This window comes from Nicotiana attenuata, chromosome 9 (assembly GCF_001879085.1).
Source record: "Nicotiana attenuata strain UT chromosome 9, NIATTr2, whole genome shotgun sequence".
Classification (NCBI taxonomy): Eukaryota; Viridiplantae; Streptophyta; class Magnoliopsida; order Solanales; family Solanaceae; genus Nicotiana; species Nicotiana attenuata.
The window spans coordinates 43,553,798-43,575,501 of record NC_031997.1 but is presented as its reverse complement, the minus strand read 5'-3'; the positions used below and the strand labels follow the sequence as shown (position 1 = coordinate 43,575,501).

At 42.7% G+C, this 21,704-nt stretch overlaps 1 protein-coding gene across 1 annotated transcript; it reads right to left on the bottom strand.

Annotated features, from left to right (window-relative positions):
- On the bottom strand, positions 1,495-3,404 carry LOC109232685. The gene is made up of 4 exons (XM_019398437.1): positions 3,293-3,404; positions 2,631-2,824; positions 2,233-2,532; positions 1,495-1,605 (listed from the first exon to the last, which is right to left on the bottom strand). Exons 1-4 carry the CDS (start codon positions 3,402-3,404, stop codon positions 1,495-1,497), a joined length of 717 nt encoding a protein of 238 aa, XP_019253982.1.

The window sequence follows — 21,704 nt, the reverse complement described above, 5'->3', positions numbered from 1 at the left end:
CACCGTCGCCTTACGGTGCCCATGAGGGTTTTCACCGATAAGACTCTCTCATTTTATCAGTTTCTCTCTTTGTGCCAAGAACAAGGTATTACCCATGATACAAGAAGATCATACTTTCACCACACACTTGACTTGGCATCCTCAAAGATTGGTCGCGAGGTCTTTGTTTGGACCGTAATGTATGCTTTTGGACAGGGTTGGAAAAAAAGGGTGGCATGAAGGCTTAAAATAATTTAAGATGAAAGGGTTCAAAATTACAACTTTTGGAATAAGATCTTTTGGCAAAATTAAAACTTCTGTCCCAGTTTCTTGGAGTTTGGGGATTTTTTTTTGTTTTAATGGGATTTCTAAGAAAATCTGCCCCACTCTTGACTTCGGGGGATTATGAAATATTTTATTTGGTGTGACCGAACCGTAAGGCTGCCTACGTATCTTGAGGTGACAAGAATCAGGTCGAACATAGTTTAAGCATAGTTACTTTTTTTGTTGTTTTTCTTTTCCTTTTCTTTCTTTTTCTTCTTGTTTTCTTTTCTTTTTCTTCTTTTTCTCTTTTCTTTTCTTTTTCTTCCTTTTCTCTTTTTTTTTTCTAGTTCCTAACTCTACTTCTGATTCCAAAAGAGGGGTATGGAACAAAACAAATTAAGGCTCAAAAGAGGTAGCAAAAGATAAAAGTGTTTAAGCAGTAGAATAAAATGCCTTCGTCATACCAAACTTTAAAAATGCCAAGTACAAACATGCAATTGAAGATAAACAAAGAAATCAAACATAGTATCTATTGATGTCATCAACACAAACAAAAGTGCCAATGGGCGATACCTTTGTCCCAATAAATGACCATTGCCAATTCGAAGCAGACTTGACTCAACCTTATCTTGGTGTGAAAGAATGCATTTCAGCACTGACTGATCTACCTCAAACTGCTTGAGAGACATTTCCTTGTTGTATGCTCCTATCAACCTCTTGATTTTCCAAACTAACTGCCTCAGTTTCACTCAATTCAAGCTTCAGGTTATCTTAGAATGCGTGAATATTTACTTGTTTCCTCAAATGCATCCTTTTATCATATTCAAAACTGTGTCATTGCTTCATGATTAGACTAACTTTCAAGACCAGGCTGAGAATTATGCGTGCATGTCATGTCACTAGTGTTAGCATGAAAAGAACTATAAAAGGAAAAGTGACCTAAACAAAAACTGACTAGAACTAACAGAAAATAGGAGATTGCATTAGACAGATGGTGAAAAGGGTTTGAACAAAACAACCAAAATAGACATGGGTTACAACCGTGGAACAATCCTAGATAACACTAGATGAAATACTACAACTAAATGAATTAGGCAAAATAAAAAGAAGAAGGGTTTGAGCCACAAGACAATATCCGGATTACAACCCTGAAATAACCCAGAAAACCAAAATGACAACAAAATAAACCACCAAAACTCCTCCCTGGCTAGCTAAGAAAGGAGTGTCTTTCCAATTACCAAGCTCGACATCTTAGCCACTGGGTTGCACATCAAAATTACTGGGACCTTTGCCAATTCCAATATCATTAACTTCAGTCAACAAGTTCCCATGAGGATTCTCATACTCTCTGTCACCATGCATCTTCCCCACAAAGTGTGCATAATCATGTGCAGGTAAAGGATTCTGTGCGATATTCTGGGTGTCACTGTCCTAGACCACAATTATCCCTTCTTGAATCATTCTTTCTATCTCCCTTTTCAAAGCACGAAAATCTTCAATGCTATACCCTTGGACATTAGAGTGGTACATGCACCGTACAGTAGGATCAAAACCTTTTGCATATGGGTCCGAAGTATAGCCGAGGAGCGGCTCAATCAGGCCAGACTATTTTAACTTTTCAAACAAGCTTGTTTAGGATTCTATGATTGGTGTGAAACTATTTCTTTGCCTTTATTCTCCTCTATGCCCCTGTTTCCTAGGGTTGTTAGGTGCTCGAAAATGTTGTGAAGGCGAAAGAGTATTATACGGTGCTGGTGCTCGCCATAAGGAGTGATCCAGTGGTTGAACAAATGATTGGACGTTGTTCGGAGGATAATACTGAGGTGGATTATGTAGAGCTTGGGGATAGGTTTGGGGTTGGGGTTGGGTTCGAGGCTGAGTATATTGGTGAGGCAGACCCGTTGGGCCATGTCGTGATCCTGAGACAACCATGGCAACATCATCATGTTTCTTTTGACCCGGCTAGCTTCCTGTGTCGTTCCGAATTGCCTGTGTTGTGGATTTTAAGGCAGAATAACTCATGATCTTGCTTGACTTTAGCCCATATTCTACCATTTCTCCCATTTTTACCACATCATTAAAAGGCTTACCCAAACCGGATATCAAATGCCCAAAGTAAGTAGGCTCTTGAGCCTGAAGAAAGTACTCAACCATCTCGGCTTCTTCAATCGAGGGATTGACTCGGGCAGGTTGCTCTCTCCATCTGAGCCCGTATTCCCTAAAGCTTTCATTAGGCCTCTTTTCCATTTTGGTGAGGGATAGGCGATCCGGGATAATGTCTTTGTTGTACTGAAAATGCCAAGCAAAAGCCTGAGCCAAATCGTCCCATGTGTACCACCTGCTGACGTCCTGGCAGGTGTACCATTCTAGAGCCGCCCCACTCAGACTCTGGCATATGCCATTAATAATTCGTCCTTACCACCAACACCTCTCATCTTACTACAATAACCTCTCAGATAAGCTATAAAATCTCCATGTCCGTCATACAAGTCAAACTTGGGCATCTTGAACACAGCAAACCGTTGGACATCAGGGAACAAACACAAATCCTTATAAGCCACACTCACCTGGCTTCCTAACCCTTGCATATTTCTTAATGATTGCTCCAGAATCTTTACTTTCCTAAATATCTCATCTTGCTCCACGTTCTTGGATGGTTTCTTAGTTTCAACATGAGGCTCAAAGTGAGGAGTGTAGGAGTAAGGATCTGGAACTTTGAAGGATGGTTCCAGGGCATAATATTGGGTATCTGGAGCTTAGAATGCAGGCTCACAAGAGGATCAATGGAGAATAGCTTGTGGACGGGGGTACAAAAATAGGAGTAGATGTCGGAGCAAGGTATGAGGTTGTTTTGGCCGGTGGAGCATGGAAAATTTGGGACGAAGTGCCGGGGTAGGAGTTGTAAAGGGTGAAGACCGAGGCGTTTTGAGGGGAAAGATCAACGGTATTGGGCATCTGGGCTTGGGACAACAGTGGAATGGAGGCATGGTTTTCTGTATAGTTGGTAGGGAATGAAGGTGGAGGATGTCCCTTAATCCAGGCCTAATACATTCCGCCATTTGATGTTTCAACCTTTGGACCTCCTGTTTAAGTTCAGATTCTGATTCAACAATCTCCTTAGACGAATCAACAACACCTGTGTCCAAGTCTTTGCTAGCCATGTCTACCTTGCTCTTTGACCTTGTGTTGTACGGACGAATCGCCAAAGAGCCACAAACTAACCACCCTCTGTTATGATAATAATGAAAGTAACAAAGAGGAGAAAAACAAAGCCAACATGTTAGCGTTAGGGCATTTATCAGATAGAAATATCACATTGTGTGCAACGCCCCTAGCAACAATTAACGGTTCTAGAATGATTTCGAGGGTCACAAGGTCATTTGGCATCATCCCAATTTTGTTCATTTCAGTCTTCTCTTTTCTAGCACTTCTTGGCTTGCTCATTTTCCTTCCTCTCTTTTCTTTTTAATTGCCACTATTTTCTTTCTCTCATACCTCGCGTCGCATAACTTCATTCACCTTTTTTTTAATAATGATTCAATCGAACCCTATGTAGGTTGCCTACGTATCATGTCCCTCAAGAATCAGATCAAGCGTAGTTCTGGAAAAGTGATGGATAAAATAAACTAAAAATAAAAAATATTTTTGGGTTTTTCAATAATATTTTTTTTGATTTTCGAATACATCATAGGAAGTATGATAACAAAAGATTCAACAAACTGAACTAGATTACGACAAACTGTGATACCACCTAAAAGACTTGATACTACTGTACAAGACTAGAAAGTAAAAGACAACATGAATGACAAACTCAAAACATAAAAAGTATCCTCAAGCATCTCATGTATGCAACAATCCTGACTGGAATAGTCCTGGGGTATTTGTCATGCTCGAGCACTGGTAAATGAATCAATACCTGAATGACAAAAATAAGACCAAATAGATTACTGACTCGAGACACTATACTACGCCACAACATCTCCTATTAGACACATGCAAAACATGATTGGGCTATTTTTGCAAAATGACCTACGTGGCCAAGAGTGGCTAGAAGTGCAAACTAAACAAAGGTGACCTCAAAGACATGGAAATATCTCACTAAGGCTTATATGGATTCAAACTCCCAATAATCATGGCCCAAAATTAATTTGCAGAAATGACCCATTTTGTAAAAACGACCGATATGGCCAGAAGTGGCTAAAGATGCAAACTCAAAAAGGACGGACCTTATAGTAATATGACACCTAGTTGTGGACTCAAGATCCTAAGACATGGGTCATTGAACCAGTTTTGCGAAAGATCCCATTTTGCAAGAATGGCCGATGTGGCCAAAAGTGGCTAGATAGGCAAAATTTGGCTAAGACCCCGCGAAGCGAAGAACCTAAGACTCACTAGGAAGACCGGACCCTATGTGGGCTGCCTACGTATCCCGCCCCGAAAGACGAGAATCAGGTATGCGTAGTTCGGGAAGATTGAATACGGGAGAGAATTTAAAAAACACTAATATGAAGAAAACATATTTTTTGTCTTTTTTTGAAAAATGATGAAACATGTAAAATCTTTTTGGATTTTTTTTGATATATTTTGGAAAATGATGGGAAAGTGCAAAATCTTTTTGAATTTTTTATTTTCATTTTTTTTGTCTTTTTCTTGAAAAAGTTGTGAAAGAAAATCATAACTAGGCTCTACTTGCTTCATTTTTACATTTCACCCTCTTTCCCAAATATCAGTCCGCCAAATAACTTTTCAACCCCCAAAGATGCAATATGTATAACATAGGAATGATTGAATGTCGTTTTGGGCCACAGGCCTATTTTGACAAAATTTGGATATGCCACCTATAAAAGGACACGGTGCCTGGGACCGGCACTGCTGGGTCATAATGATATGATGCAAATAAAAATAACCTAAAGGCTGACCTAAGTTTGGGGTTCACTGACAAGGCAATTCGGGGAAGCGTATGGTCGATGGTGGCTGCTCAAGCTTTCCACCCACTCCATACGTCCAATGGCCCCCCTCTTAAAATAAGGGTGACTCAACAAAGAGTTAATGTGCAAGACGCGTACTCCGAGACTTGTTGCAAAAAGAATTGACCGGGTAATGCATATGATGACAGTTATAAAGCAGTAAACACATAAAGAAAAGCGATAAAAAAATAACCAATAAAACAGGAAATAAGACAAACAAACTAAATAAACAAAGCAAATAAATAAAACAAACACCTCAATCGAATATCCTAACAGCCAACAAGATCAAGTATCAGCTCGAACCTGCAACTCCCCATCAGAATCGTCAGAGCTGTCACACCCCTTTTTTAACCTCACTAACCGTCTTAAAAATAAATAAAAAAGATTTGTAAAACTCAAAAGTGTTTTCAAATTTGAAAGTGACAAAAAGATTGCGTTTCGAAGGATTTTCAGAGTCGCCACCTGACATTTGGTTTCGGTGTGCCAGGTCACCATTTTTTAAATAATAATTTTCCTTCAAAACACATGTGACTCTTAAACTAGTTTGCACCAGAGTTCTAGATAAGGGAGTTCATTTGACTCGGGGAGAAGGTGTTAGGCATTCTCCGAGTCCCGTAAAAATCACGGTTGCTTACTCGATCTAGTTGGCTTTTAAAATATTCAAATTGAGGTAAAAAAATAGAAAAAAAAAAATAAACACACAAGAGGCTCAAGGGCGTCCCCACCTAATAAAAGAAAAATAAAGATAATGAAAATAGAAATACTACGAGTTCTACTTCGGCCTCCAAATACAAATACTTCGGGGCATACCCCGGATAAAAATATATACAAACTTAGTGGGGCATTCCCCGGATAATAAACAAAAAGAAACGACCTCTCGCCTCAAAAATGAAATAAAGAAAGCCTAAGATTTGCCTACCCGGGTGTGGTAGGCCTTCACATGCTACTAGCGATTGAAGCAATAAAAATAAAACTAAACAAAACATTCTTCTAATTTCTGTTTCGAGTTAAGTGTCCAAACCCCACGACCTAATACTTGTTTTAACCCAATTCAATTAATAAGTTGATTTAATTCTGGAGTTACCAAAATATTAGTCAAAATGCCTTAAACATCTATCTCTTAATGAATAATTGAAATAGGCGATTGAAACTCATTCTAAACATCAAACTTATCCAAACAGATTCGCCAAACAACATACAAACAAATGAGCAGCAGCAAAATGCGTAACAAATATCACCAAGGCACTCAAAATAGAGCAATCCTATGCTAACTCATAGCATCCACGAAACAAAGCAAGGATAGACTAAGGAAACGATGGAATCATGACATTAATTAAGCAAAACAGAATAGAAGAAAGAAGAAATCAACCTCAAATGAATCTGAAAATTAATTGTGAGGCGGCGTTGAACTCAAAAACGCGACGAACTGTGGACGAACCTTGAATCGGCGGCTGGAACCGGAGATCAAACGAATAGGACTCCATCCTCATGAAAATGGAATTAAAAAGTTTAAACGTAGCACTGGTGAACTTGTCAATAGTGAAACACTTGAAGTTGATTCAGTTGCTTTGGCTATTGTCTACTGTAGATATGTTCCTCACTGCCCTTTAAATCAAGTGAAGGAAAATTATAAAGAAGAGGAAAACCCCAGAATTTCCATCGATTTCGTTCTCCTCTTTTAGGCGATGCGGCTTATCCCTCTCGTTCGTTGGTCGTTAATGGGGTTCTTGCCCTGTTTTGGTGTTTGTTATGTCCAGGCGTGTGACAGGGGTTTTTGGTGTGGGAAGCGTCTGATTACTGTGGGGTGAAGAAGGGAAGAAGAAGAAGTGGCGATGGGTGCAGCTAGTTTTGAAGAAGGGAGGTGGTGCTCCGGCGGCGGTTCTAAGGTGAAGACGGGATGATCGCTGATGGCTGAAGTGGGTGTAGTCGGCGATTTGGTGGTGTAGGTTGAAGGTGAGAGCTGTGTTGTTTGAGTGGAGTGATGGTTGGAAGGGTGGTCTAGGGTTAGGGATCTTTAGGGGTTCAAGAAGAAGAAGCTGATGGGGGTCCTTTTGTCTCTTAGTTTTTTTTTTTTTAAATTAATCTAAGAGGGGAATGAGTAAATGGGCTTGGATTTAGGAAATTGGGTTGGGTCCATGTCTTTTGGGTTTAAATTTAGGCTAAGAAGACCAAATAATATAATGTATCTATAAAAATATCAAAATCACTCTTAATTAAAATAAACTACTAAAATAAAACTAAATACTAAAAGTGAAACTATTTTTGTATTTTCAAATGTTATAACAAAATAAAAAGTAGAAAAATAGGCTAAAGTCACGATAAATTTAAAATACTATAAATATAAATATACAAATATACTTTAAACTAAAGATGAAAATATTTTTGTCGATTTTTTTAGTTTTTAAGATAAAATAAAGCAAAGAAGTTTAAAATAACCAAAATAACAATATTGGACCTAAAATAAATATATAAGCGCTAATATTTACTTGTTTTGATAGTGTAAATAGTCTTTCTTATAGTTCAAATTGTCATCTTTCACCTCATTTTTGAATCATCATATTCCGAGTGCTAAAACTTGAGATACGCTGTTTCTTGAAACCAGCCCACAAACATCATTTTCGTTTCAAGATCTTGGTTCTGGTCGGTTGGTTCTTTGTTTACTTGAAGAATCACATCACAAAGGAACTCTATGAGCTGGAGGGTCCCGAAGGCTCCGATGTATCCAATGGTTCCGATGGTTCTGGTGACGAGTCGGGCCCCGGTGAAGACCAGATGTAAATGCCTTAGTCCTTTTTTAGTTTTTCCTTGTGTATTTTCTTTTTTGTTTATTTCGAGGCCGTTTTATCGTGCCTTTGTAAATATTTTTTTGAATATATAAAATTTTTTCCCTTTTCGGAAATATGTTTTTACCTTTCCAGCATCTACTTGCAATTTTCTATTTGCGTATTATTTTTAATGCCTTAGAATAAAATCAGATGTAGTCTAGAGCATCCATTTTTCGGAGGTTCGAGCGGAGCCCGACTTTTCAGTCTATTTCAGATTACTTGTGGCTTTGATTCTTTAGTAAAGCCGAAGACCTTTAAGATGTTTAAGTGTTTTTAGACGACTTTTTTGCTGAGGGTAACCTTTTAACATGTTTCGATTTTCTTAAGGGCCTTACTTTCGGGCACTGCCTTCTAGGCTGGTGCTTCCAGGATTCTGTAGCCCGGGTCGTCCGAATATTTATCGGTCAATAGTCCCCAAGTAGGGGTAGACCGTGGGCTTTAGGATCCATGATCGATGAAATAAAATGCACAGTAGTAAAGTGTATGGGAAATAAAAATTTCTTTCATTGCGTAATATGCAAGTTACATGATCGAAGACACGTAGAACTTGTGCCGTGGAAAGAGTGGAGTATGTGAGCACGGTTCGTATGTCCGTTTGACCCTTACAATGAATCCTAACCACCAAGCTTTAGCTTTTTACACATAAAATTTACTTTCCCTTGTTAAAGATCTTAATCTAGGGGTAATGGCCCCCAGTATTCGAGACCGAACTCATGACGGCTCGGATACTGTTGATCTGATGCAAACGATCATCGATTTTGGTTTAAGACCGGTCTTCAAATCCAAGGTAGCACGTTTTACTATTGCCTCGTTAAACACCTTGCAGAAAAATCCATTTAGTGACAAAACCAGTTCAAGGGAAAAAGAGTGCAACACGTACTTTTAGACTTAATAACCACATCCGTACTTGGCCAATTAACTGCATATGTTAGTCCGATTTATAACAAAATTAAAAAGAAATTGAGTTCGTACCTTAGCAGTAGTACCGCTTTAAGTGTGTCGCGTTCCAGTTGTTTGGTAGTTGTACACCGTTTCCTGCTTATTCTGTAAAATATATACACGAATCGTTTCAGGATTATAACTAGAACTACCCCTTTTTTGGTTCCACCTCACATCAATAATCTGTCCCTCGCCAGCTATAGGTATTTTTAGACAAGTTTCTTTTGAAGTAAATACCTGAATACCAAGTATTTCGGTACTCAAGGTGGGTTGATAACCCACATCGGAAGGCATTCTACCTAATAAGGCCGATACTTCGGATCCTGCTTGGACGAAACAGAAGATACTGTCAATAAATAGAAGTACGTCTTGTTCATTAACATCTTAGAAATATTCCGCCATAGCTAGAGCAGTCAAACCAACTCTCATACGAGCTCCTGGCGGTTCTTTCATCAGACCGTAAACTAGGGGGATTATTTAGCTACTATGTTCATAGAAGCAATAACCATAAATGGACCCGAACAATTAGGCAATATTCAAGTACCTAAAAGGGCTAGCTATATCAGAGTCATTATGTTGGAGTTGAGTCATTTGTTATGGCTAGACCCTTTTATGGCGGATATTGGTGCGCAGACCCCTTTCTTCTATATTTTTTGAGAAAGAACAAGAGCATCTCTCAATACTCAAAATTTCATATCTGAAGCGAGTTTTCAAGAAACTGCTCGAGTTTTAGCAAAAGCGGCTCTCCGGGGTCGTATCGATTGGTTGAAAGGCTTGAAAGAGAACGCTACTTTTTTGGAGGTTGGTGGGGGGGGGGAGGGTGGGAGGGTGGGGTGATTCTACCCCTTCTTACCCTGTAAAACCAGGGACACCTTACGTTCTTGAACCGATAACCATCTTTCGGCTAACCTAGCCTCCTCCGTCTCTTAGGACAGTGATCAGAACATATATTGATAGAACTTATAACGGGGTCTCGAAAAATAAGTAATTCATGCTGGGTCTTTATGTGACGACCCAAAGGGTCATCATCTGTTTTCTCATTCATTCCGTGCTTCCGAGGCCTCGAAAACCTCATTCAGGGTTGCCTCGATTTGCGTGCACAGTCGGGCACGTAGCCGGAAAGCTTAAATATGAATTCCGTGTGAAAAATGCTAAATTTTGATATTAACATGAATATATTTGACTTCGGTCAACATTTTGGGCAAACGGACCCGGACCCGTAATTTGACGGTCCCGGAGGATCCGTAGAAAAATATGGGCCTCGGGCGTATGCCCGGAATCGAATTCCGATGTTCCAAGCCCGAGAAATGAATTTTTGAGTAAAATTGTTTTTCTGAAATTATCAAGGAAACTGGAAATGAAATTTGATTAAAAGACTGTGGTATCGGGCCCGTATTTTGGTTCCGGCGCCCGGTACAAGTCTTATATATGGTTTAAGCGCTTTCTGTAAAGTTGGGTTGAAATCGGACGTCGTTTGACGTGTTTCGGACTTAAAATGGAAAATTGATGTTTTATGAAAATTGGGAAGAATTCATGAGTTTTGAGGCTAGATCCGTTGTTTTGATGTTATTTTGGCGATTTGATCGCACGAGTAAGTCCGTAGGATGTTTTTGAGGTTGTGTGTATATTTTGTTTGGAGCCCCGAGGGCTCGGGTGAGTTTTGGATAGGCCACGGAGTGCATTTTTGAACTTGGAAATTTGCTGGTGTGATCTGACCTGCAGGCTTCGCATTTGAGAAGCCTGGCTCGCAAATGCGAAGAATTCTTCGCAAATGCGAAGGTGCTCACATTGCACAGGGATCGCAAATGCGATCGTAGCATCGCAAATGCGAAAGCTGGGACTTTCGCAAATGCGACGCTTCTGTTCGCAAATGCGAAGTCCCCAAATATGCCAATGGTTCGCAAATGCGAACATTTGTCCGCAATTACCAAAGTAGCAGGTCGGGGTTCGCAATTGCGAACCCCAGTTCGCATTTCCCACATCTGCAACTTGCATTTTTCATACTTAGACGAATTTTAAGTCATTTTTCACCCCAGTTTCAAAATACAACTCCTTAGGCGATTTTTCAAGAACAAGTTTCATCCCAAATCATTTGTAAATCGATTTTTACTTAACTCTTTCAATCATTAACATCATTTAACATGTTTTCAACTTAAAATCAATGATTTTCATGGGGAAATTGGGGGTTTTGGGTAGAACCTAGGTTTTCTATAAATTGGGGATTTGGACCTCAATTTGAGGTCCGATTTTAAAACAAATTGCATATTTGAGTTCGTGGGGGAATGGGTAACCGGGTTTTGGTTCGAACTTCGGGTTTTGACCACGTGGGCCCGGGGGGGGATTTTGGAATTTTTGAGAAAAACTTTGGAAAATTCATTTTTATGCATTCAAATTGATTCATTTAGTGTTTATTAACGTAGTTAAGTAATTTGTGGATAGATTCGAGCGGATTGGAGGTGGATTTACGGGGTAAAGCCATAGTTGAGGCTTGAGTTGAGTTCAAGGAATAGAGGTAAGTGTTTGTTTTAACCCTAGCTTGAGGGAATAGGAGTTGAGTCTTATTTGTAATGTGCTAATTGTCGAGTACGATGTATAGGCATGGCGACGAGTATCTATACATTGGTGTCTAGCATGACCGTGAGTCCTTATTTACGAGTAGTTTGGTTGTTGTTATGCCTTCCGTGCTTAAATGATGACCTCTATATGTTGTAAAGACCTTGTGAAAGAAATTGTGATCTTGAAACTTCGTGGAGCATTGGCTCGGGTTGAAATACGAATTGTGAAGGTATATGAGATAAGTAACTCTTTGGAGCATTGGCTCAAGTGATAATGTGAACTATGAGATGAAAGCGAAAGAAAGAAAAGAGTTAATGATTTATTCCCTTGCCGGGACGTTGTTGGTTATTGATATTGTACCCTTGCCGGGTTTTAATTGTTGTTTGTGTTCCCTTGCCAGGATTCTTGTTATTGTTTATTGATTCCCTTGCCCTTGTTTGTGATTGTTGATTGGGTGAGGAAGAGTGTTAAAGCACGAAGGGTGATGCAGTGCACTGTTTGTTTATGGTAAGGAAAGAGTGTAAAGCACGAAGGGTGATGCTGTGCATTATTTGCTTATTATGAGAAAGAGTGTTAAAGCACGAAGGGTGATGCCGTGCCGCACGATGTACCATTCCGTGCCGATTCTATTGATATATGTGAGGAATGAGAGTAAAAGCACGAAGGGTGATGCCGTGCACATGTTATTGTTTGGTGAGAATGAGAGTAAAAGCACGAAGGGTGATGGCGTGCATTGGTTGAATTCTGTTTCATTACATACTATTGAATTGTGCTGTATTCCTTTATTACTGGATGACTCTTACTTGGAATTTATTATACTCCCCCACAGCATATTTCCCCTCCCATATCGTTTATCTGTTTTGTATTTCGATTCCGCTGTATATATATATATGAAATTGCACAGGTTTATGTGGTAGTCTGGTCTAGCCTCGTCACTACTTCGCCGGGGTTAGTCAAGACACTTACCATCACATGAGGTCGGTTGTGCTGATGCTACACTCTGTGCATTTTTTTGCACAGGCCCAGGTTTCGAGCAGCAGCAGCAGCATTAGCACGGGAGCAGGCTTTCAGTATCGTGAGACCCGAGGTAGCCTAGCAGGCATCCGCAGGCCCGGCGTCTCTCTCTTATTCTCTTTTTTAGACTGTTGCCTCTTTGTATTCGAGACAAATAGCTCATGTGTTCTTTCAGACCCTTGTGTTTAGAAATTCTTAGCAGTTCGTGAGTATTGTTATACCAGTCTTGGGTAGAGGCTTATATTGATTACTCCGTGTTTTATTCAGTTTCTATAATTAAGACTTCCGCTATTAATTAGTTTTGTTGTTTTATATTGTTGTCATAAATTGTTAAAAAGAATTGTTTATTAATGGAAAAGTTATCAAAATGGCTTTCCTAGCTACTACGAGTAGGCGCCATCACGACCTCCGAGGGTGGGAAATCCGGGTCGTGACAAGTTGGTATCAGAGCACTAGGTTACATAGGTCTCACAACTCACGGACAAACTTGGTAGAGTCTCAGGGATCGGTACGGAGACGTCTGTATTTATCCCCCAGACGCTACAGAGTTAGGAAAAGTTTCACATTTGTTCTTTCTAGTCGTGCGGTTCTGTTTCTCAATGCTAATTGGATTTCCACTCTGTTCTTTCGCAGATGGCGAGAACACGCACTTCTTGATCTACCGATCAGCAGTCCGAGCCCCAGGCAGCTCCCACTAGGGGCAGAGGGCGAGGATGAGGTCGTGCTAGAGGCCGAGGTAGGGACAGAGCTCAGCCCCAAGCAGCACCACCAGCGGCGGGGCCTCAGGTTGACTTCGAGGAGGAGGTTCCGGCCCCAGCCGCAGCAGTTCCGGTGGGCCCAGCTCAGGTCCCAGAGGGGTTTATTGCTACCCCAGTTCTTCAGGACGCTTTGGTCCGGTTGGTGGGCCTCATGGAGAGTGTCACCCGAGCAGGATTGCTTCCTGTAGCACCAGCCACTTCTCAGGCTGGAGGAGGAGCCAGACTCCTGCTACACGTACTCCGGAGCAGGTAGCTCCCCAGTGTCAGATTCCAATGGTTCAGCCAGCTATGGCAGTTCAGTCGGGGGTAGTTGCTCAGACCGACGATGGAGCAGCTATGTCCGCAGATGCTTTGTGGAGGCTGGATAGGTTCACCAAGCTCTTCACCAGTACATTCAGCGGTGCTTCTTCTGAGGACCCCCAGGATTTCTTATATAGCTGCCACGAGGTTCTTCGGAACATAGGCATTGTTGAGTCCAATGGAGTTGATTTTGCTGCATTTCGCCTATCAGGATCCGCCAAGACTTGGTGGAGAGATTTCTGTTTAGCCAGACCAGCAGGGTCGCCGTCTTTGACTTGGGATCAATTTTCAAAGTTGTTCCTGGAGAAGTTTCTCCCCGTTACTCAGAGAGATGCTTATCGGAGGCAGTTCGAGCGCCTCCAGCAGGGTTCTATGACGGTCTCTCAGTATGAGACCCGGTTTATCGATCTAGCTCGCCATGCTCTTGTCATACTTCCCACCGAGAGAGAGAGGGTAAGGAGGTTTATTGATGGTTTGATTCAGCCGATTCATCTCCAGATGGCTAGGGAGACTGGTACTGAGGTCAGCTTTCTGGAGGCGGCCAATGTGGCCCGCCGAGTTGAGATGGTTCTGTCACAGGGGAGTGGTCACGGGGGAGACAAGAGAGCCCGTCATTCCGGTAGATTCAGTGGTACCTCATCTGGAGGTAGAGATTCATATGGTAGAGGCCATCCTCCTAGGCCCTTTCAGTCGGCCCTTCAGGTCTCTCACGGTACATCAGGTGGCCGTGGTTCTCAGGCATACTATTCCGATCAACAGTCACTCAATGCACCGCCAGCTCCTATCAGCGCACCGCCACTTCAGAGTTTCCGCGGAGGCCATTCAGGTCGACAGGGACAACAGACTCAGAAGCTGAGGGCTTGTTACACTTGTGGTGACACGGGTCATATTGCCAGATTTTGCCCTCGAGCACCGAGCAGTTCTCCGCGCCAGGATTCTCGTGCCATGGTCCATGCACCAGGTGCTCCACAGCCAGCCCAGCCAGCTAGAGGCGGGGGTAGAGGTACTAGAGGTGGAGGTAGAGGTCATAGAGGTGGAGCCCAGACTGCCAGGGGTGGAGGTCAGCCAACAGCAGATCGACCTAGGGATACGGTTCAGGGTGGTGGGGCCCAGCCCCGTTGTTATGCTCTTCCGGCCAGGCCCGAGGCTGAGGCTTCAGATGCAGTCATCACAGGTACGGTTCTGGTTTGTGATCGAGATGCTTCGGTACTATTTGATCCAGGGTCTACGTATTCTTATGTTTCATCTTATTTCGCACCATGCTTGGTCATGCCTAGTGATGCATTGGGTGTTCCTGTATATGTGTCTACACCAGTGGGGGACTCTATCGTAGTCGACCGAGTCCATCGTTCGTGTGTTATAGTGATTAGGGGTCTTGAGACCCGTGTAGACTTGTTGCTCTTAGATATGGTTGACTTTGATATCATTCTGGGTATGGACTGGTTATCACCCTATCACGCCATCTTGGACTGCCATGCCAAGACTGTGACCTTAGCTTTGCCGGAAATGCCTCGTTTAGAGTGGAGAGGCACTCAAGGTTATTCTACCCGCAGCGTCATTTCGTACGTGAAGGCTCGACGTATGGTCGAGAAGGGGTGCCTGGCCTATTTGGCCTATGTTCGTGATTCCAGTGCCGAGGTTCCTCATATAGATTCTGTGCCTATTGTCCGGAGTTTCCACATGTTTTCCCTTCAGACCTGCCGGGTATGCCACCCGACAGGGACATTAATTTCTATATTGATTTGGCTCCGGGCACCCAGCCTATTTCTATCCCGCCATATCGTATGGCCCCGCCGGAGCTGAAGGAGTTAAAGGACCAGTTGCAAGATTTGCTAGAGAAGGGTTTCATTAGACCCAGTGTCTCTCCTTGGTGTGCGCCGGTGTTATTTGTCAAGAATAAGGATGGGTCAATGAGAATGTGTTTTGATTACCGGCAATTGAACAAGGTAACGATTAAGAATAAGTATCCACTGCCGAGGATTGATGATTTGTTCGACCAGATTCAGGGTGCCAGGGTATTCTCCAAGATCGACTTGCGGTCTGGCTACCATCAGTTGAGGATTAGGGCATCCGATGTCCCTAAGACAGCTTTCCGTACTCGGTATGGGCATTATGAGTTCTTGGTCATGTCATTTGGGTTGACCAATGCCCCAGCAGCATTTATGGAGTTGATGAACCGAGTGTTCAGGCCATATTTGGACATGTTCGTGATAGTCTTTATTGATGATATTTTGGTGTACTCCCGCATCCAGGAGTAGAACGAGCAGCACCTTAGAGTGGTTCTTCAGACTCTGAGGGATAGTCAGTTATATGCCAAGTTCTCCAAATATGAGTTTTGGCTGAGTTTAGTAGCATTTTATGGGTCACGTTGTATCAGCGGAGGGTATTCAGGTGGACCCGAAGAAGATTGAGGCAGTCAAGAACTGGCCTAGACCAGCATCAGCCACAGAGATTCGGAGTTTCTTGGGGTTGGCAGGCTATTACAGACGGTTCGTGGAGGGATTTTCATCTATTGCAGCCCCGATGACCAGATTGATCCAGAAGGGTGCCCAGTTCAGATGGTCGGATAAGTGTGAGGCGAGCTTTCAGAAGCTCAAGACAGCTCTGACTACGGCACCGGTGTTGGTTTTGCCCACAGGATTAGGGCCTTATACAGTTTATTGTGATGCTTCCCGTATTGGGCTTGGTGCAGTGTTGATGCAGGATGGCAAGGTCATTGCCTATGCTTCGAGCCAGTTGAAGATTCATGAGAAGAACTATCCAGTGCACGACTTAGAGTTGGCAGCCATAGTTCACGCATTGAAGATTTGGAGGCATTATTTGTATGGCGTGGCGTGTGAGGTGTTCACTGATCACAAGAGTCTTCAGTACCTGTTCAAGCAAAAGGAGTTGAATTTGAGGCAAAGGAGATGGTTGGAATTGTTGAAGGATTATGATGTCACCATTTTATATCATCTGGGGAAGGCCAATGTGGTGGCCGATGCTTTGAGTAGGAAGTGAGCTAGTATGGGCAGTCTTGCTTATATTCCAGTCAGTCAGAGGCCGCTTGCTTTGGATGTTCAGGCTTTGGCCAATCGATTTATGAGTCTGGATATTTCTGAGCCTAGCCGAGTATTAGCTTACATGGTCGCTCGTTCTTCATTATTGGAGTGTATCCGTGATCGGCAGTTTGATGATCCCCAATTGTGTATCCTTAGAGACACGGTGCAGCGAGGAGGTGCCAAGCAGGTTACCTTAGATGCGGATGGAGTTTTGAGATTGTAGGGGCGAGTTTGTGTGCCTAATGTGGATGGGCTTCGAGAGTTGATCTTAGAGGAGGCCCATAGTTCCCGGTACTCTATTCATCCGGGCGCCGCGAAGATGTATCAGTGAGAGTTGGGCACACGGGTCGAGTTGAGCACAGCATTCCATCCCCAGACGGACGGTCACTCCGAGCGGACTATTCAGATTTTGGAGGATATGCTCCGGGCTTGTGTTATTGACTTTGGAGGTTCATGGGATCAGTTCTTGCCCTTAGCGGAGTTTGCCTACAACAACAGCTACCAGTCGAGCATCCAGATGGCTCCTTATGAGGCTTTGTATGGTAGGCGGTACCGGTCTTCGATCGGATGGTTTGAGCCGGGAGAGGCTCGGTTGATAGGTACGAATTTGGTTCAGGAAGCCTTAGACAAGGTCAAGATCATTCAGGATAGGCTTCGTTCAGCTCAGTCTAGGCAAAAGAGCTATGCGGATCGTAAGTTTCGAGATGTAGCTTTCATGGTTGGTGAGCGGGTATTGCTCCGAGTGTCGCCTATGAAGGGCGTGATGAGATTTGGGAAGAAGGGCAAGCTTAGCCCTAGGTTCATTGGTCCGTTTAAGATCCTTGATCGAGTGGGAGAGGTGGCTTATAGACTTGCATTGCCGCCCAGCTTATCAGCCGTGCATCCAGTTTTTCATGTGTCCATGCTTCGGAGGTATCACGGCGATCCAGCCCACGTGTTAGATTTCAGCACTGTCCAGTTGGACAAGGATCTGTCTTATGAGGAGNGAGTCTTCAGTACCTGTTCAAGCAAAAGGAGTTGAATTTGAGGCAAAGGAGATGGTTGGAATTGTTGAAGGATTATGATGTCACCATTTATATCATCTGGGGAAGGCCAATATGGTGGCCGATGCTTTGAGTAGGAAGTGAGCTAGTATGGGCAGTCTTGCTTATATTCCAGTCAGTCAGAGGCCGCTTGCTTTGGATGTTCAATCTTTGGCCAACCGATTTGTGAGGCTGGATATTTCTGAGCCTAGCCGAGTATTAGCTTGCACGATCGCTCGTTCTTCATTATTGGAGCGTATCCGTGATCGGCAGTTTGACGATCCCCATTTGTGTGTCCTTAGAGACACGGTGCAGCGAGGAAGTGCCAAGCAGGTTACCTTAGATGCGGATGGAGTTCTGAGATTGCAGGGGCGAGTTTGTGTGCCTAATGTGGATGGGCTTCGAGAGTTGATCTTAGAGGAGGCCCATAGTTCCCAGTACTCTATTCATCCGAGCGCCGCGAAGATGTATCAGGATTTGCGGCAGCATTATTGGTGGCGTAGAATGAAGAAGGATATCGTAGTATATGTGGCTCGTTGTTTGAATTGTTAGCAGGTTATGTACGAGCATCAGAGGCCTGGTGGTGTATTTTAGAGGATTGAGCTTCCCGAGTGGAAGTGGGAGAGGATCACTATGGACTTCGTTACTGGACTCCCGTTGACCCGGAAGAAGTTCGATGCAGTTTGGGTCATTGTTGATAGGCCGACCAAGTCAGCGCATTTCATTCCTGTGGCAGTCTCCTATTCATCCGAGAGGTTAGCTGAGATCTATATCAGGGAGATTGTTCGCCTTCATGGTGTGCCGGTATCTGATTGTCGCGAAGCGAACTCAACCTTTGGAAGAGTGGGCGCTAATACTTTTACCCAATAGTGGTATCGGGGTCAATTTCCACAGGGAGCTAGAAAGGGAGTTGGATATTTGCTTAGCCTAGAAATGCGTGTTTGCTTCTAATTGATCTTCTATCATTTTTGGATTTTTATGATTATCAACTACAATTTAACAACTACTAATTATAACTAAATTATGCTAAGATATTAATTCTAGGTTGTATGCAAGATAGAGAAAGGCACTAGGGTCGTGGCATTTACCTAGGTGGTCAACTAACGGGTAGAGATTCCTAATACAAGAATGATGATTATGGGGCTTATGCTATAACCTTTGCACGATTGCACTCACTCTCACACCTCTCGGTAGAAAGAGTGATTTTGCCCAATTGACTCTCTCGAGACCAATTGGGTAGGCTAACAAGCCAAGCAACTTATGGTTCAAGTTGGGTAATTACTCTCTCGAGGTTTTACCCGTTAATTGGGACTACCATTCTCATGGGTCCATCCCAATTCCTTGTTGGGTTAATTTTGGAGTCATAGACACTCTTTCTCAAGAAGAGTCAAGACTCACTAAGCTAGACTTAGTGTTTGCAACCACCAAATCCTAGTTAAAACATAAAATTAACCCAAATATCAAACACCCAACATCATTCAAGCATTAAACAATCACACCCATTAATTACCCACACTAGGGTTGAGCCACAACCCTAGCTAATGGGTTTAGCTAGCCATAATGGCAACAGAAATTGAAGAAATAGTAGATAAAATCAACATATTAATTAACTAGAATGTTAATCTACAAGAATCCACGATAAAGCAAGATGAAAATGCCCAAAATAGGCCAAAACTTGAGTCTCACGAGTGCTGCTGCTATCTGATGTGTAAAACTTCACCTAGAAATAATAAAATATTCTATTTATACTATGCTAGAAAGACTGGACAAAAATACCCCTGCGGGGCTGGCGCGGACCGCGCAGAAATGCAGCGCGGCCGCGTAGGGGTCTTGGTCTTCGATCACTCACTTCTGAAGCTGGGGACGCGGACCGCGCAAAAAGGTAGCGCGGCCGCGCAGGCTAATGGGCGCGGACCGCGCAACAATGAAGCGCGACCGCGTGGACACAAGCGCTGACCGCGTAGAAAGGAGCGCGGACCGCGCATGGAAACCCTTGAAATGTATACTCTCTGAATCTCCTAGCGCGGCCGCGCAGCAAATCAGTGCGGTCCGCGCTAGGTCCTCTTGTCCCCACTTCAATGATTTTTGACACTTGAGCAGGTTTCACTCCGTTTCGAGCCGATTTTTGACTTTTGTCATCTTGTCGCTCAAACCTGCAATCAAGCGCACTTTGTAAGCATTCTGGGTCTATTTTATGACAATTCATACATAAAGCATAGGCAAGTATGGGCATAAAACGTGTTAAAATCACAGTTATCAACTCCCCCAAACTTAAACCTTTGCTTGTCCTCAAGCAAATAAAATAAGACCCACCCCTCAAAAGGAAACATCCAAGTAATTCCAGCTTATCCTAAGGAAGCCTCATCACGCATCAATTGGGACTAACAATTGCCCTCAATACGAATGCATCATTAACACATTTTTAGTCTTTTAAGAACTATGGATCGAATGTGACACGAGAGCATCAAGGGTTGACTCATTTCATCAAGGCGCTTTTCTCAAATACCTTGGTCATTGTGGAACCCAAACTCACACATCCTCAACTCTCCCTAAGCGAACCTCACCTTTTAGAGTAATGACACACAACCCGAGGTTGATGGATTTTTCACTCATTTCTCTCACAAAGAAGGTCATAAGTCCAGCTTTAGGTACCATATGCTTGCCCCTTATGTAAGTATCCACTAATGTAGGCTTCCCTCAACTCAAGATCATATAGGGCTTTTGAGGAGTCATTGTGAAGGCTTTTGGGTGAAGGTAGGACATGTTTTTGTTCATTTAGGTTCAATCTTCCCTTTAGCACTTCTTTTGATTCATTATGGCATACTTTTTGACTCATTTGAGTATTTCACTTCTTTCAATTCTTTCAAGGGGTTAGAGAGACACATTGTCACTCTTTCTTTTGCAATTCAAACCTTTCTTCTTTTTCTACTTTTACACAACCTTTTTCACTTTGTTTTCTTTGAATCCCCTTTTTCGGTTCTTATTCACTTTTGTATTTCTTTTTGTCTTTTTCTCTTTTTCATTGCCTCCCTTTTCTTTTGCTTTTGTGCCTCTTTACCGCATTGATGCCTTTCTTGTCTCAACCCCCCAAACTTAGATATTTGCCATTGCTCAAGGGAAGATTTGGGTGCCAAGAGAGGGTCTCATTGAGAACGGGTATAGGCTTGTAGCTTTGGTTCATGAAAGAAGAAAGTTTAAGGCTCAAAAGGGTTGAACTAGGGATCATTTCATTGGTAGGTCATGGAAATTGTTCAAATTTGGAAGTTCGGATCAAGGAGGGCCTATATTCACTTCTCAAGTCAAGTTTCACCTATGATTTCGCCTCAACAAACATTCAGGGCAAGTTCTAGACCATCGGCTTGGAGCTTAGACTCACAATTCGAATTCTCACCACACACACTCAGGGATTGCTAAAGACATCGAGTTGAGAGCCCACAACGACCTTAGTTCCAATTCAAGCGCACAATGGCCCCACACGACCATATGATGATTGTTTGGTCAACACAAGAGTCTCAAGGCCACAATTTTCACCATCCTAAACACAACATTATGTCTTTGACCATGGGATCAAAGGCAAATGTGTTAGGCCCAAGTGAAGCTTGCCTGAGGTCCTCTTAACTACAAAATATTGAAAATCAAAAGAAGAAAAATCAAAAACGGACTCAAACCCTTAAGAAGGTTGTCACGCCATCTATCATTGGGAAGAGCCACCCGGTTCGCACAACACACTACCCTTGGAAAGAACCGTGGCATTAAGAAAACCAAGGGCTTATTGAAAACACTAAAACCGAAACAAAAGGCTACGAGCCTCACTACTAGGCTGAAAACGAAAAATTTGAACGAAAATAGAAAAACCAAATGAATATGTACAATGGGGAGTAGAATATACAACGGGATGAATATATACATAAGAGTCTAAAAGTAGCCAAAGTTAAAAGTTATATACAGGCCAACTATTTAAAAATCAAAGACAATCCAAAACATAGACTAGAAATGAAATAAATATATACAGTCATCCAGTGTATCAGAATCAAAATGG

Excerpts from the sequence above, each read along its gene's own strand:
- LOC109232685 (XM_019398437.1), bottom strand. The coding sequence starts at position 3,404 with ATGGCTAGCAAAGACTTGGACACAGGTGTTGTTGATTCGTCTAAGGAG. Across the intron at positions 2,825-3,292 it reads GAAACATCAAATGGCGGAAT|GGTTAGGAAGCCAGGTGAGT; the intron begins GTATTAGGCCTG and ends GAAATATGCAAG. Across the intron at positions 2,533-2,630 it reads TATTAATGGCATATGCCAGA|TACAACAAAGACATTATCCC; the intron begins GTCTGAGTGGGG and ends TGGCATTTTCAG.